The sequence below is a fragment of the Xenopus laevis genome, chromosome 1L (assembly GCF_017654675.1).
Source record: "Xenopus laevis strain J_2021 chromosome 1L, Xenopus_laevis_v10.1, whole genome shotgun sequence".
Taxonomy (NCBI): Eukaryota; Metazoa; Chordata; class Amphibia; order Anura; family Pipidae; genus Xenopus; species Xenopus laevis.
Genome location: NC_054371.1, coordinates 192994815 through 193011222, shown reverse-complemented (window position 1 = coordinate 193011222; position 16408 = coordinate 192994815). Strand labels below are relative to the sequence as shown.

At 35.6% G+C, this 16408-nt stretch overlaps 1 protein-coding gene across 5 annotated transcripts in view; it reads right to left on the bottom strand.

Moving 5' to 3' along the window:
- mctp1.L (multiple C2 domains, transmembrane 1 L homeolog) overlaps positions 1 to 16408 on the bottom strand; it is a 373027-nt gene that overhangs the window by 60872 nt on the left and 295747 nt on the right. For all 5 annotated transcript variants that reach the window (XM_041568472.1, XM_041568473.1, XM_018264615.2 and 2 more), the window contains one exon: positions 5700 to 5819. In XM_041568472.1, the coding sequence (XP_041424406.1) occupies positions 5700 to 5819 (120 nt within the window). The remainder of the gene's footprint in view (positions 1 to 5699; positions 5820 to 16408) is intronic.

Genomic DNA, 16408 nt, shown 5'->3' with positions numbered 1-16408 from the left:
ATTTTCAATTTCTTTAAAGTGTGTAATTGCTATTGACAGTATTTGCTATTCTCTGAAAATTGTAACAATGAAAAAAACAAGGGGGTACTTCACTCGTGCAGAGGGGTGTTATAAGAACAGGCCAAGATATATATTTTTTTAGTGGCATTTTTTGGCTATTCCCACAATTCGTGGCAGACTTCTTCTGAACAGGTGTGTTAATCACTGAACATGCAAGGTATTGTGGGAACCAGAATGTTGATTAGGGAAGAGCTGACCACTGGTCACTGGTATATGCAGCCAGAACTAGCACTGGACAGCAAAGGACAGACTGATACTGCTCCCAGTGACACTTGCATTTAAAAATAGGGAAAATTTGATAAATAATATATAGTGGAAAGTGTCTTAAAGTATACAAATTTTTTCAATATTAGGGCAATGTATATTGATTGTGCTGAATTAACTTATGTTAATTAAGAAATATGTATGGTTTCTGTTATTTCTTGCAGACTATGACACCATTGTTTATTTAAGTACAACCCCCCCCAAAAACAAATCAGTATTCCACCAAGAAGCCCTTTGCATAAACAACCCCCTCCCCACAAACCCACCCACCCAGCTGCAGCCTGTGAGATAAGGAGCAGCTCATTATACAGAAGCTTCTTGGTGAACTGCTCATATGTTTTAATACCGCATGGAAAAGAAAGTGGAATATGACTTTTCTTTTATTTAAAAAAAAAACATACATTTTCTTAACTCTATAAGCCAAAGGTATGTTCAATTCAACAGGGATTCATTAAATAAATGTTGAAAAAGTGGGGTATATTTTAAAATGTTTTTTATCTTGAGAGACCCTAGGGGGGTTATTTACTAAACTCTGAATGATAAAATACCGAAAATGTCATAATTTTTTGGAATTTACTAAACCCCAAGGATGGAAAAGTCCAAATCAGAAATTCCAGCATCTCAGACCTGTTGAGGTTGCATATAAGTCAATGGGAGAAGTCCCAATGATTTTTTGATGTGCGCTGGGTTTCATACAATACCCCGACGTTTTCAGAGTTTACAGGGTGAAAAATCCTGAAAAAATCGTGAAAATCTGATTTTTTCCTGCAAAGCAAATTTTTGGGAAAATATTATAATAAATAAGTGTAAAAAACCTGAGCGGATTTGATTGGAGTTTGTAGCAGAAAATGTTGAGTTCAAATCGGACTTTGATAAATAACCCCCTAGGTGTAGTCAAGAAAACAACAGGTACCTATAAATGGTGCATGGCCACTTTTAGTCCAGACCTCTGATAAGGGAAACTATTTTGCTATGACAGGTGCCTTTTAATGGTGAAAATCAAGACTTTCCATAATTATCTCCAAATTGTTTATTGTCGTCCATCAATGGCCCTTAGTGTTAATGCACATTGTTTTCTTACAGTGCATACAGTAAAACCACAACTTTACATCCCCCGATTTTAAGTTGTCCCTCATTTTAAACCATTTTTCCAATGGTCCCACCAATATATAATGAATATTGCATTTCCCTGATTTTACAATTTCCAGCTTTTACACCATTTTTTTTCTTGTTGAGTAAAAAAAAACGTAAAATGGGGGTACTATTGTGTATTGTTATTAATAGAAAGTGTTGTCTAAGTTAATAAACTACGATAACTCAAAAAAAAAAAAAATCTAAATTAATATAAAATGTAACACAATTCACCCCCTTTATAAGGTTTTTATGTTTTCCAAATGCCCTTTTACTGAATCCCAGAGGTCTAAATGGGTTTCCAATTTCATCCTTGGCAATAGAATATAAATGACTAATTATAATAATTAAGTACAACTTCGCAAGAGACTTGGCTATCTAACCCATTTGCCCTTTATAAATATATTTTTGGAACTAAAGTATCTGCATGATCATTTTCTGCTGCTAATAGAACAACTTATTGGTTTATTTTAAATATCCTAATTATACTGCATGTTTAAACTGGACTGCACCTTGATGTTCACCCAGCAGATAAAATCACCATAAAAATGCATTCATTCCTTCGTTATATGGCGCTTAGTCTGATGGTTAAATTAGTATCTAATACACTTGTAATATTTATAGTGCCAACACTTAGTTAAGCAACCTTTATATAAGATTTATGTTGATTTCTTCATTTCTCATTTAATGGCGAATTATAAAGACCATGTTTCATAAAGATAATTCTCCATTTAAATTCATCAGCCCATTAAATATTAAAATTATGTTTCTTGTGCGGCCTAGAACAAATTTGTCCAGCTTCAGCGATTATTTGCACTCATAAAAATTAGGCCTGATTAATAAAATTTAAATGCTTGATTAAGTTGACATTTTCATGTTTCACTTCTGATTTATGAAAATGATTCAGTGTTTGAGCCTCGGCATTAGAGAGGCTTCACTGCGGTTTGGGTTTTTGTCTTGATGCAATTGATACCTTTACATAGGCTCAGAGATGATCTGCTTGCTAGATAGTAACAGACAAAGTATTTCAGCCAGCTCCTAGGGTTTGTTACACATGCTACCAGCAAAATGCAAAATTCTGATTTTAAAATTTTTTAATTGAAAAAATTCTTTTCACATACGAAAGTATACTAACAGTGTTGCCTGCCAGTATGAAATGAGCTGTTATTTTTGGAAGCAGAAATCTTTAGAATTTTGAAAAGGTTTCATCCAAAAACAGTGGTCTGAGATCCATTGTTCTCTTATATCACAAAGGTAGGGCTTTGAGCAAACAGTTAGGGGCACATTTACTTAGGGTCGATATTCGACTGTCGAAGTTAAACCCTTCGACTTCGAATATCCACATTTACCGCAATTCGTTCGATCGAACGATTCAAAGGATTTTAATCCATCGATCGAACGAAATTCCTTCGATCAAAAAAAGCTTAGAAAGCCTATGGGGACCTTTCCCATAGGCTAACATTAAGGTTCAGTAGGTTTTAGGTGGCAACGTTTTTTTTTAAAGAGACAGTACTTCGAATTACTGTGCGACATTAGTCTTAGTATCCTTTTTTAATATAAATAGGCATTAAAGCATTGCTTAGTGATTTAGATAAGGACCACTGATCATGCCTAAAAGCAATAGAACAAGGAGGGAGTACTTTCCACCATTTTTAAGCCTGCAAATCAACAACCTGTACACATTTGATGGTTTTTGGGCTGGCAAACCTCTTGTGACGAGTTCTGATGTGGCAATTTCAAATATCGTCAAAAACGGGTAGATTCTGTCAGTTAACAAAATGCCGTGAGAATATATAAAGGATGTTGAATGAAATATTATTCTGTTTGCAACTAGAAGACGGCCATATGGTTTTTAAAATAATGTGTATTTTTTTCTATTGTTTTCAGCTGTAAATATGTTTATATCCATTAAAGCATGGGGGGGTTTACAATTTTAAATGACAACACTGCCAAAGGGGCATTTCTGACTTTTCTTTTCTTTTGTCTGAACATGCAGTATGACTGCTTTCCTAACACACTAACACTTAAAAAAATCAAGAAAATGTAGGACCCCTGTGCAGAATCACCTTTATCTCTATATCTGTTTCAATATTTATAGAAAATGTATATATGTGAAAATGTAAGGCATATTTTACCTTTAACAACTTAAAGATGACTGACTAAATCTTCCAGAAAAACTAACCTGATAAAAATAAATATAAACAGGGTTATGTTTACATACTGTCATCAGATGATAAGGACATAAGTCCTCATCCAGGCATAATAGTTTGGACATATTTTATGTCAGAAATTCCCCTATGAAATTCACAGTCAATATAGTAAGAAAAGCCATCACTGATTTAGGTGGGTAAGTGAGAGGGATAAGAATTTTAGGCAAACTGCAGAAACGCAAAATTTCACAACTGCAGAATTTAGGCTGGAATTGATATATTTCTGATTATTTCCCTTCCATTATGTAATCATATACAGGTATGGGACCTGTTATCCAGAATGCTCGGGACCTGGGGTTTTTTGGATAACAGATCTTTCTGTAATTTGGGTCTTCATGCCTTAAGTCTACTAGAAATTCATGTAAAACATTAAATAAACCCAATAGGCTGGTTTTGCTTCTAATAAGGATTAATTATATCTTAGTTGAGATCAAGTACAAGCTACTGTTTTATTATTACAGAGAAAAAGGAAATAGTTTGGATTATTTGGATAAAATGGAGTCTATGCGAGACAGCCATTCCGTAATTCGGAGCAGTCTGGATATCGGGTTTCTGGATAAGGGATCCTATACCTGTACAATGGATAAAAAAATAAGCCGAACTGTGAATATGATGGTTCCTTAATTTTAGCCATGTTATGCTATATAGAATCCAAAACTCACTATGAAAAGGACTCATCTTATCAAAGTGTTGCAAGGCAATTACTATAACCTTCAACTATACGTCCTATCCAATAAAATATCCAGAACTACAGTGATTATATCACACCAAGAGCTCTCTGTGCCTGGGGCATTTGAGTGAGAAAACATTGTTAAGATATTACGACGTCTCTATTTTTGCCTTTTCGCAATGTTCAACTGCATCATGGTTTTACTGCAGTCAAAATATGGGTCTATACTTGGTATAATTTTTGTATAATAACAAAATGGTTCACACATACACATATTTAAATACTTACATAAATCACATTATATATTTTATATATATGTGTATATATATATATATATATATATATATATATATATATATATATATATATATATATATATATATATGTTTTAAAAATGTTATATAGGATAGATATATGTGAAAATCACTGCAGTTTTATTGTTGTGTTGTATCTTTATAATCCTTATTCAACACGCCATAAGCATACTATCAAAATACATGTTAAGGCCAATGTAAAGGTATTTTCAATCCCTCCCTTGTATCACATTAGATCAGACCATTTTTGTTGCTCTAACAGGACTTTTTTTTAAAATGAGCTGAAGCCTTTTTTTAGACTTTATATGGAGGGCTTTTCAGTGGACTTGGGGTTTTGTTTTGACCCTACTCATAAGAATAGGAAGTAGAAGGTGCCCTTACTTTTAGTTTTTGCTTTGTTTAGATCTTCAAATTACAAACACTTAGGGGCAGATTTATCTAAGGTCGAGGTGAATTTTCGAAGTGAAAAATTTTGAATTTCAAGCTATTTTTTGTGTACTTCGACTAGGGAATAGTCAAACTTCGATTTCCAATTTGTAAAAAACTCTGAAATTCGAATATCTAAATTTATCATGTACTGTCTCTTTAAAACTTTGACCATTCGCCACCTAAAAGCTGCCGAAGTGCTGTTTTAGCCTATGGGGGACCTCCTAGAACCTATATGAAGACAATTGGTGGAGTTTGAGAGATCAAAGTTTTTGGGGGGAAAAACTTCGAATCGAAGTAGATTGAATGTGCTATTCCTTCGATCCTACGATTTGAATACGGCCAAATATGGACCACTTCGACCCCCAAAAAACGTCAACCTCAATTCGGTTGGTCTTTTTGAATTAGAAGTTTGAAGTTTTTTAACTTCGAAATTCGACCCTTGATAAATATGCCCTTATATATATTTCTATGTGTTTTCTGTATTTTCAAGGCAGGCCCTGTTGAACTACAGTTGGTGGTACCCCTGACTGCAGGAGGGTCTGCCAAAACCTGAACAAGTAAGTGAAGGGCAGTCAAATCCAGGATTCTACAATATATTTACAGGGTGTTGCAGTGACTCACCGTGTCATGAGTTCGGTTGTCCTTTCCTGATATGATTAAGAAATAGTTCCAAGCCAATAACAGCAACAATGCCAGGGGAATCATGTACAATTCAAAATTCCATACCACAAGAAGAAAGATCTGGAGTAAAATAATACAAACAACATTATGATTATTATATTTTATCTAGCAAAAACCAACAAGTAAATGTATTACTAATGTTAACGTTATAAGAACATAGATATGCTGCAAACTTAAAAAAACAACTATAATTACAGTAAACCAGTAGCAATAACATTTATAATGATGAGACAATAAAGAGAATAACATGAAAAGTAAATCAACAATTCATATAACCCTATAGAACAGTATAGTCATCATCACATATCTATTGTATGTATCAAATTGAAACCAAAAGACTATAAAAAAAATGTTACTTTTAGAATCGACTCCTGGCTTTTAAAAAATGCAAACAGCCCAGTTAAGGAATTTGCATCAGCTCAGCCGTGGCAAAATCCCATTCATATACATTTGTAGATAATAAGCACCAAATATATGCAGTCCTAAATAAAAATATAGAATTAACAAAAACATTCTTCCTGCCCCACTTTGATTTCTTGCACTCCATTCCATATATCTGCTAAAAAATATAAAAACAGTATATAAAATAATGAATTGTGTAAGAACAGCACCACCAGTCAAGGAAAACATGTTCAGAAGGAAAACAGGGCTCTGTTCTGATGTTACTCTGCTCAAGAAAGTGATGGGAAAGGTCATTTAAGGTTTCGGAACTCTTACCAACTGTACTGTCAGATAGTGATGGACGAACTTCTCCCGTTTCGCTTAGCCGAAAAATTTGCGAATTTCCCACAAAATTCGCAAAACAGCAAAAGATTTGCAAAAAATCGTGAAATCAGAAAGTTCACAAAAAATCTTGAAATTCGACCTTTTTCACGAAAAAATCATGATTTTTTGAAGTTTTCACTCAAAAATCATGAAATTTGAAGGTTTTCACTAAAATCGTGAAATTTGAAGGTTTTCACAAAAAAATCGTGAAAATCAGACGTTTTCACAAAAAAATCATGAAAATCGGTAATTGATGCCGGTGAATTTTTCACGGGAGATTCCCAAATTTATTCGCTGGCGGCAAAACGCCAAAGTTCACCACGAATTTGTGCCAGGCGAATTTATTCGCCCATCACTACTGTCAGATGCACAGACTAGCAGGTGGCACAGTTATTACAAAATGTTTTGTAATAACAGTGGGAACCAATTCTAAAGAAAAAACATCAATCCGTCCTTCACTAGAATTTTTTTTTCTTGCGAAAGTTTAGATATTTTTCAAACTAAGGAAAAACATTTCTCTCTATGATCTCCCAAATGCTCTTTATTCATATTTAATAATGGGCAGTATAGGCTCATTAAATTGAGACAGCCCACATTATAAAGACTGAGGTGGTCTATCATACCTGTATGTACAGAAATAAAATGTTAATCAGTGGCAAGAGAATGACCCAAAGCCAGTGTAACTACTACCCTGGATTTCAATCAAGTTAACCACATGAATATACTGCCATATCAGCCAATTTAAATTCCCAGGTTGTTTACCATGCAGATTGGTTATAATTAATGAGTTCCTTAAACCAATATTTCTGCTATTTCTGAATTTGAGTAAAGAATGATAATTGGGCATGTTTAATATGAGCTAGAGAGATAAAGACTGTACAGCTTGCCATAGAAAGACTTCATCAACAAGGGCAACTAGGGACAAAAGGCAAAAGAGACAATCAACTGTGAATAAAAAAGTAGCAGCCAAGGCAGATATCTACCACACAACTGAAGTCTTTCTCAGTCCTGTCAATCTCTCCGTCCATTCATACATTATATACAGGCAAACAGACTTTAAAAATAATTTCTTTACTAGTAAAACTCAATGGTACACACTCAAGCGAGGACAAAAGCCCCTAATTTGTGAACAATTATGCCGTTGTGACTCATTCCATACTGATAGTTGTAAATGCATATTCTTGTAATTATGCTAATAATTTCCCTACTTATGTACTTGCAATATTACATTCTTTTACTATAGAAGATAAAAATTGTTCTCGTATCACCCTTGAGACAATTCTACTTTTACTTCTCTGGTAGAATTATTGATAGCAAAGGAGTGGTAATGTGCGAGGAATTACAATGAGTTCAACGTGCATTCAAGAACAGTTCAACCTATTTATATTACTGATTAACACTGAATCATTATTTAATACCAAAGACCTTCATCTCACTGGTGTAGCAATGTCAGATGAACTGGCGGATGATGCAAATGTCAGGCTTAGTACAGCAAGCCTGAAGGTCCTTTGGTTGCAAATCAGAAGTGATTAGTAAAAATTCTAATACTGCAGCTCACAGTAAACACACATAAGAAGAAATGAAGAAATTGCTTTTAGCGGAGCTGCACAGAATACTAATGATTGCAGTGATCACAGCATTCAAAAAGCCAGGCGTCAGGCATTTCACTGCAGAATGGATCCTGCACGCTGTAATGAAAAGGCTAAAAATGAAAATCAAAGTCCCTGAGGTAAGAATGACTGAACAATAGTTGTAGGAATATAACAGCAAGCTGAACTACAAAAGCCTAAGAGTGGCAGATGTATCAAAAATCAAAAAAAACATATTCATTTTTGTCACCAGGGCAAGTTGCAGTTGGGGTGCTCCCAAATGTATTAAAGGTGCAGGTAGACACTTACATGTGCATCAAACATTTGTTTAGCCCTGGACTTAAAGAAGGGCTTGGCAAGTTTCATGCACATGAGTGTCTACATGCACCTTGGATAAATATCAAATTATGATTGGTTTTTATAATCCCCTAAGCATGTCAGATAAGATAACATGACCATTACCTATCTTTGCAAAACAATACCTACATATTTTTTATCTGTATACACAATACTGCTGTTTATTAAGGAAAGGAAGCCACACTAGGGGGCAGATTTATCAAGGGTCGAATTTCAAATTTGAAAAACTTTGAAATTTTAATTCAAAAGGACCAACCGAAATTAAATCTAAGTTTTTTTTCTTTGGCCGAATAGGTCAGTTTTTGATCAAATAGGTCAATTTTCGATTGAATTCAAATCATACAAATCGAAGTAATAGTGCATTAGATCCTCTTCGATTCTAAGGTTTTTTTTGTCCATTAATTGACACCAAATAGGTTCTAGGAGGTCCCCCATAGGCTAAAACAGCAATTCAGCAGGTTTTAGATGGCGAATGGTCGAAGTCGAATTTTTAGACAGTACATGATAAATTTCAAAAATTCGAATTTTTTAATTTTTTCAAATTTGAATCCAATTTGGACTATTCACTAGTCGAAGTACACAAAAATTAGCTTGAAATTCGAATTTTTTAAATTTGAATTTTCCCTTCGACCTTTGATAAATCTGCCCCTAACTTTTTGACCACTATCCCTTGACAACACCCGCTCAAGTCACAGCCAAGTTCCATTTAATAAAAAACAGAAAATGAACGTTAGTACATTATACTTTGCTACTGTCGCCCCATCACAAAAGCAACTCCACTGCAGCAGAATTATGGGACGGGTGAGCCAAAGGGACATTCATGAACCAATACTGTAGCTTAGCAGGGACTCTATTCCCCCAAAGATCAAGGTCCTGAAAGGGGGCCTTTATTTATGCAGTTACTGGGTGGAACTATAGTGTAGTCGGACAGCTAAGAGGGGTTTCAAAGTATATTAATGTGGACCCGTCACCCAGACATAAAAATCTGTATGATACAAGTCCTTTTCAAATTAAATATGAAATCCAATTTCTTTTTTTTAATTAAAGCATTCATAGCTGTTGTAAACTCATTTAAAAATATCAGCTGTCAATCAAATGTTGCCTGCCCCTCCTCTATGCCTAGGCATAGAGGCGGGGCAAGCAATTACTTTCACTTTTCATTCAGCACTTCCTAGATGTCACTGCTCTCCCCACATTCCCCCAGTTCTCTTTACCATTTAATTGTGTAGCCAGGACATGGGGATGGACATTGGGTCCCCCATTCTGCTGCACAAACAAGATTCTGAGATGATACAAGGCTTGCCTTAATAACAGTGTCCACAAAATGGCTCCTGCCTGCTTGCTATAAATATGAGTCCTAGACTAAAGGAAACAAGATTCAAATAATTTATACAGTGTAATTAAAGTTCATTTTGCTTGACTAACATGATAAAATAGGATTTGAAATATTTTTTTTTGGGTGACGGGTCCCCTTTAAAGTGGTCAATGCAGAAAAACTCATGCAACAACATTTTTAAAGTTCCTCTGTGTGGTAAACAACAATAATAATAGTATCAACTGTTCCCTATATAATGGGTTTCACAATGGGCACAGCAATGAGTTCTGCTGCAAACGTCATTATAAGGGTGGAAACGAAAGCAGAATGATAATACTGTATCAAATGAGTTATATATATTACACTCAAGCTTGGAAATGTTCTACCGCAATGCAGAATAAATCCATACATACAGTAATTCAGACACATTCATGGGAGATGATCTGAGCTTCAACAAGGTCCTTCAAAACTATTAAGCAGAATTTGTTTTGTAATTGCCCTCTTACCATCAAGTGATTGCCAGTATCATACAATGTGACACTTCAGCAATTCAATGTTAAGACAAAGCAAATGCAAATGCTGTTCAATGTATTACATTTTAGAAAGCTGTGGTATGTAGGCAAGTTTCAACACGATAACTTGAATTAAAAACAGATGAAAGCCAGATATCATGCGTGCTTCAAGTGATGTTCTCTGTTTTAATGAATGTCTTTATGCCGGCAGAACACTTGCTTGTTCATTGTGCGCGAGAAATTGAACACAGGCTGTTTACTTCGATTTGTAGGCCTGCCTTAAAACGTATGGGTGGACTTCTACTATCAGCAGGTTTTATTGCTATAAATAAATGACTATAGTAATTATAGTTAAAGAAAAGGTTGTAAGAAATATAGTACAGGTATGGGACCTTTTACCCAGAATGTTGGGACCCGAGGTTTTCTCGATAAGGGATATTTCTGTAATTTGGATCTCCCCTCAAGACTACGAAAAATCATTTAAACATTACGGAGCACATTTACTAAGCTCGAGTGAAGGATTCGAATGAAAAAACTTTGAATTTTGAAGTATTTTTTGGGTATTTCTACCATCGAATAGGCTACTACGACCTTCAACTTCGATTTGAACGTTTCGAACTCAAAATCGTTCGACTATTCGTCCATTCGATAGTCGAAGTACTGTCTCTTTAAAAAAAAATTCGACTACATACTTTGGTAGTTTAAACCTACCGAGGTTCAATGTTAGCCTATGGGGACCTTCCCCAGCACTTTTCTAAGGTTTTTTTTGATCTAATAAAAATCGTTCGTTCGATCGCTTAAAATCGTTCGAATCATTCGATTTTTACTTTGATCTGCACTAAATCCTTCGAATTCAATATTCGAAGTCGAAGGATTTAACTTCGAGGGTCGAATTAGAGGGTTTATTAACCCTCAAAATTCGACCCTTGATAAATTGGCCCCTACATAACCCAATAGGATTGTTCTTGACTCCATTATTGATTGTTTATATCTTAGTTGGGATCAAGTGCAAGTGTTATTATTACAGAAAAAAAAAGAAATCATTTAAAAAAATGTGGATTATTTGGATGAACTGGAGTCTATGGGAGATTCCAGATCATGGATCCTGTACCATTATATAATTATGTTGTTCAAGGCCAGTTTTGTTGGCCTTCTCATTTCTGTGTCGTCATTTGTAGAAGAGCCAAAGATTACATACCCTGTGTTAGATAAATACATTAACATAAATATTCATTGACAATGTGACACGCTGTACATACTTTATGCCATTTCGCTTTATTATATGTGCTTCAGCCTTTAATTCAGAATAAGAGAGTGGATAGGTTGGTTTGCTGTAAATTGGTATCAGCTTTGACCACCCTTACTTATATTATTTGTGTCATTTTGTTTCATAATTCTCAAAATAACTTTAAGGGGCTTATTTACTAAAACTTGGATTCATCTCAGTTTTTTATGAAAATAAAATTGACCAAACTCGCTTCCATGAATTTAACTAATTTATCAATAATTTTTCTCAAACAAATCGGAGCTTCAATTCTTATCGTATTTTTGACGCTACGAAAACTTGGCTTTTTTTTCTGCTTTTTCCGGATTATCCAGCGCAGATCACGATGTCAGGAAACAACTTCAGAGACATCTGACTTCTACATGAGTTTGACAGGTTTGAGAATATTTTCAGATTTTTAGAAGCTTTGGGGTATAATAAATCTCTAAAAATACGAGTTTTTTTCTCCATGAAAAATGTACATTTTCCCCTTGAAAACCTCAACCAGATAAATTGGAGGTTTAATAAATAGGCCCCTAAGGGTTTTGCTTAGCTGGCAGGCACTTAGGCAGCACCATAATACAGTTGTTGTAACATCAGTAACATCAGAGGAGGCATTGAGAACACCAAACAACCAAACATAACCTTTGAGTTACTCACATTTTGTACTGGTACATAGTATGCCTTTCTCTATACCCATTTTCTAAAACTTTATAGGTCATATTAAGACTATATAGGGGGGATGTAATAAAAATTTGCAAGTGTTATTTAAAATCGCGTCTTTGCGAATGTTTAACACTGCTCGCAATGTAAAATCTGTCGCTGATGAACATTACATTGCGCACTTTTGCTAAGCAAAGGTTTAGCTTTATCACCTGCTCTGGAGTTTCATTAAATATTTTGTCGCAAAAAAGGTTTTGCAATTGCGAAATTTTATTACATCCACTGGGATCGTTCGCAAAAACTATTTGTTCGCAAACTGTGCAATGTAGTCGTTGAGGTCTTTCATCAGTCAGAAAGGATACAAACATGGTCGCTAACGTCTTTGTGCAGGTTTTTTTGCGCTAGCTAAACCTATTACATTTCCCCTGTATGGCTCAGTATTAACTAAAATGATTATAATCTCTCAGTGATGATTTAAAGCTAAAATAAAGAGGTTATTTATCAATGTCTGAATTTATCTCAGTATTTTCTGCTACAAACTCCGATCAAATCCGCTTGGGTTTTTCACGCTTATTTATGATTACATTTTCCCAAACATTTGCTTTGTAGGAAAAAAAACGGATTTTCCGAAAACTTCGGGGTATTGCATGAAGCATCAAAATATAATTGGGACTTCTCCCATTGACTTATATGAAACCTCAACAGGTCTGAGATGCCGGATTTTCTGATTCAGACTTTTCCATCCTCGGGGTTTAATAAATTCCGAAAAATTTAAAAGTCTGATTTTAGAAAAAAAAAAAAGATGACTTTTTCATGATTTTTGCATTCAGAGTTTAGTAGATAACCCTCTACATGTATGTATGTCCTTAGCTAGTATTTAGGGGCAGATTTATATAGGGTCGAATATCGAGGGTTAATTAACCTCGATATTCGACTGCCGAATGTAAATCCTTCGACTTCGAATATCAAAGTCGAAGGATTTAGCGATATTCCTACGATCTAACGATCGAAGGAATCGAACGATTAAATCCTTAGAAACGAACGATTCGAAGGATTTTAATCCATCGATCGAACGATATTCCTTCGATCAGAAAATTGTTAGGAAGCCTATGGGGACCTTCCCCATAGGCTAACATTAGCCTCGGTAGGTTTTAGGTGGCGAACTAGGGGGTCGAAGTATTTTTTAAAGAGACAGTACTTAGACTATCGAATGGTCAAATAGTTGAAGTAGCCTATTCGATGGTCGAAGTAGCCATATTCGACCATTCAAAATTTTTTCTTCTATTCCTTCACTCGAGCTAAGTAAATGGGCCCCTTTAATTGTCGGTCGTTTTCCATAAGACCATATCTCATTCTAATATGCATTTTTAAAATGTATGCTTAGAGAACAAATGATGGCTTTTCATTGCTTGCCTCAGTTAAGGTGTTATCTCATTACCTATAAAATGAAATTATAAAAGCACACCTAGCAGCCATAGATGAATGGCCCTGTTTTATTTAAGTATATACAGAAGGCTGTTGAATCCAGCAAAAGGGCAGTTCCCTCTCATGGAAAAAAAAAGGTAACAGAAAAGACATTTTATTTAAGTGCGCCAAATATTTTATGCATAGTGAGTGAATGGAGGAGAAATCCTACTTATTAATAGAGTATATTTTCAATTTTTTTTAATGACAAGGTGAGATCTTTAGCTGGGACAAAAGAAGCGAGAAGAATCCTCTCCTTTTTTTCTGTAGCATTATCCGAGAAAGAACAATGAACTTTCTGCATTTCAGGCAGCGTTAAGACTTATCAATTGAAATCTACAGTTGAGAGTTGTGATAATGCATGCATTAAATGATCATTCAGAATGACATGTGAGAGTATCCCTTGTGTAACACACTTCAAAAAAATAATTTAAGTTGGAATACTGAACGTCCTCCTCTTACTGCACACTACAGTGTCTATAAAAGAGAATATCATCCGAATGATTAACACCTTGCAGCTCAAGAAACAAAGGCTGCCCTTTTATACAGGCAGCTGTGGATCATTAGCTCTAGTGATGGGACCTATGTGATGTGAATTTTTCTTTCTAATTAAGAGATGAGATTCTCTCTATAACTATCTCTTCAGTCAAAACTGAGAGGTGGAATTTCCATTTTACACAGAAAGGCTCTTTGCTCTTGAACAATGCGTTATCCGGGTTGCTTTTTATCTCTGTCTTTTTCACTTCCACAACCCTACTTCCTTTAATTTCACAATTTAATTTCATCTATAACAGGTAATGGATTTTTACTCAGAGGGTTACAGCATTTATGGAGCTGTCATTGAGTATCTCTATGACACTGGTGCCATTTTTCTGGCTGTTAAATATGTAGAAGATGTAACTAATCCATTTCTAGTGTAACATAAAAATAGAGCTATGTCTAGGTTCATTTGCATTTTAAATAACTAGGCATTTTTGTTCATTTTTTTCTGGTAACCTTTCAGCAAATTTACTAGTATTGCGTGACATTCTGTTTCATAATGTGCACTTGTTCTGCCTGCCCCTATCTTACATTGAGTTTGTTTGCTTTAATTTATTAGCTTGTGTTCTCTGCCTTAAAATATCAGGATCTCCCACCTGCGCAGTTGCATAGGAGTAGTGAGGATGATCTTCAGTCAGATGTGTGTTGTAGGACAAGGGGCATAGAGCAATCAGTGTTAATCTGCTGGCAACATACTAGGGATGCACCCAATCCACTATTTTGGATTCGGTTGAATCCTTTGAAATTCGCTGAATACTGAACCAAATCTTAATTTGCATATGCAAATTAGGGGTTGGAAGGGGAAAACATTTTTTTCTTCCTTGTTTTGTGACAAAAAGTCACACGATTTCCCTCCCCACCCCTAATTTTCATATGCAAATTAGGATTTGGTTCGGCCGGGCAGAAGGATTCGGGCGAATCCGAAATCCTGCTGAAAAAGGCCGAATCCTGGCCAAATCCTGAACTGAATCCTGGATTCGGTGCATCCCTACAATATACACATACAAATAGGTTTGGTTGGTGGGAAGGATATTACCTTGAGTGTCCCATTCCCCACAACTAAAGATGGCCATACACGGAGAGATCCGCTCGTTTGGCGATGTTGCCAAGGATCTCTCCCCGATATGCCCACCTTGAGGAGTGCAATATCGGGCTGATCCGATCGTTGGCCCTAGGGCCCAACGATCGGATCCTAACAATAGCTAACGGGCAGTCGGATCACAGGACCGCATCAACTAACAGATGCGGCCGGGATCCGACAGGATTTTTAGTCCCATCCGATCAACATCTTGCCGACTTTCGGGCAGATATCAATCGGGGAAGCCCGTCGGAGGGCCCCAAACTTGGTCTGTCGGCAGCTTTTATCGGCCTGTGTATGGCTAGCGTAAGCATCATTTATATGATACAACTGGACACTTGCTCCACCTACCTAAAGCAAATGTTAAATATAGGGCTGTGTTAAGTGCCCTGTAGTGATGAGTAAAACTTTTTTGTTGTGAATATTTTGTAGCGCGACAGAAAGTTTTTTTTTTTTTTTAGTACACTGCATTATTAGATAAAAACATATTTTTTACAGTTTTTTTTTGTGGCACCATGTTTCTGCTTTGGGAGGGCAAAATCACACACATTTTCATTCAGTATACTGCTACAAATGTGCCCCATGCTGTTAGAGAACCTTCTGTCCACTGTGCTACAACTGCTTTTTCAATAGAAAAAAAGGCTCCCATGTTGCCAATTTTTAAAAACATGTCTGTGATTTTTGACATTACCTCTGGTCCCCTGGTAACTACACTATGATTATTACTAGCTTACAAACACAGGCACAACTAATAATAAATCTGACCACCAGCAAATAATATCTGGGTGCTTTGTATCCCACAATAAAATGAATAAGCCGTACTGTATATTTATGTGCATGCCTTTATACAAACAATGGGACAGCTCAGATCCCTTTGGTTGATGTGGAAGGAGAGGGGAAGGATAAAATGATGTATGCATTTGTCACGAGCTAACCAAATGGACCACTCCAAACTTGTTTCGGGAATCAATCCCTAAATCATAGGCATGCAGGAATGGCAATACAGGCACGTTATATACAAAAAGTATGCATCGACCCCTATTGGGCTCTCCAGAGTATAAGTAATAGAAAGATAGTAGATAATAAAAACAAGATACTAGAA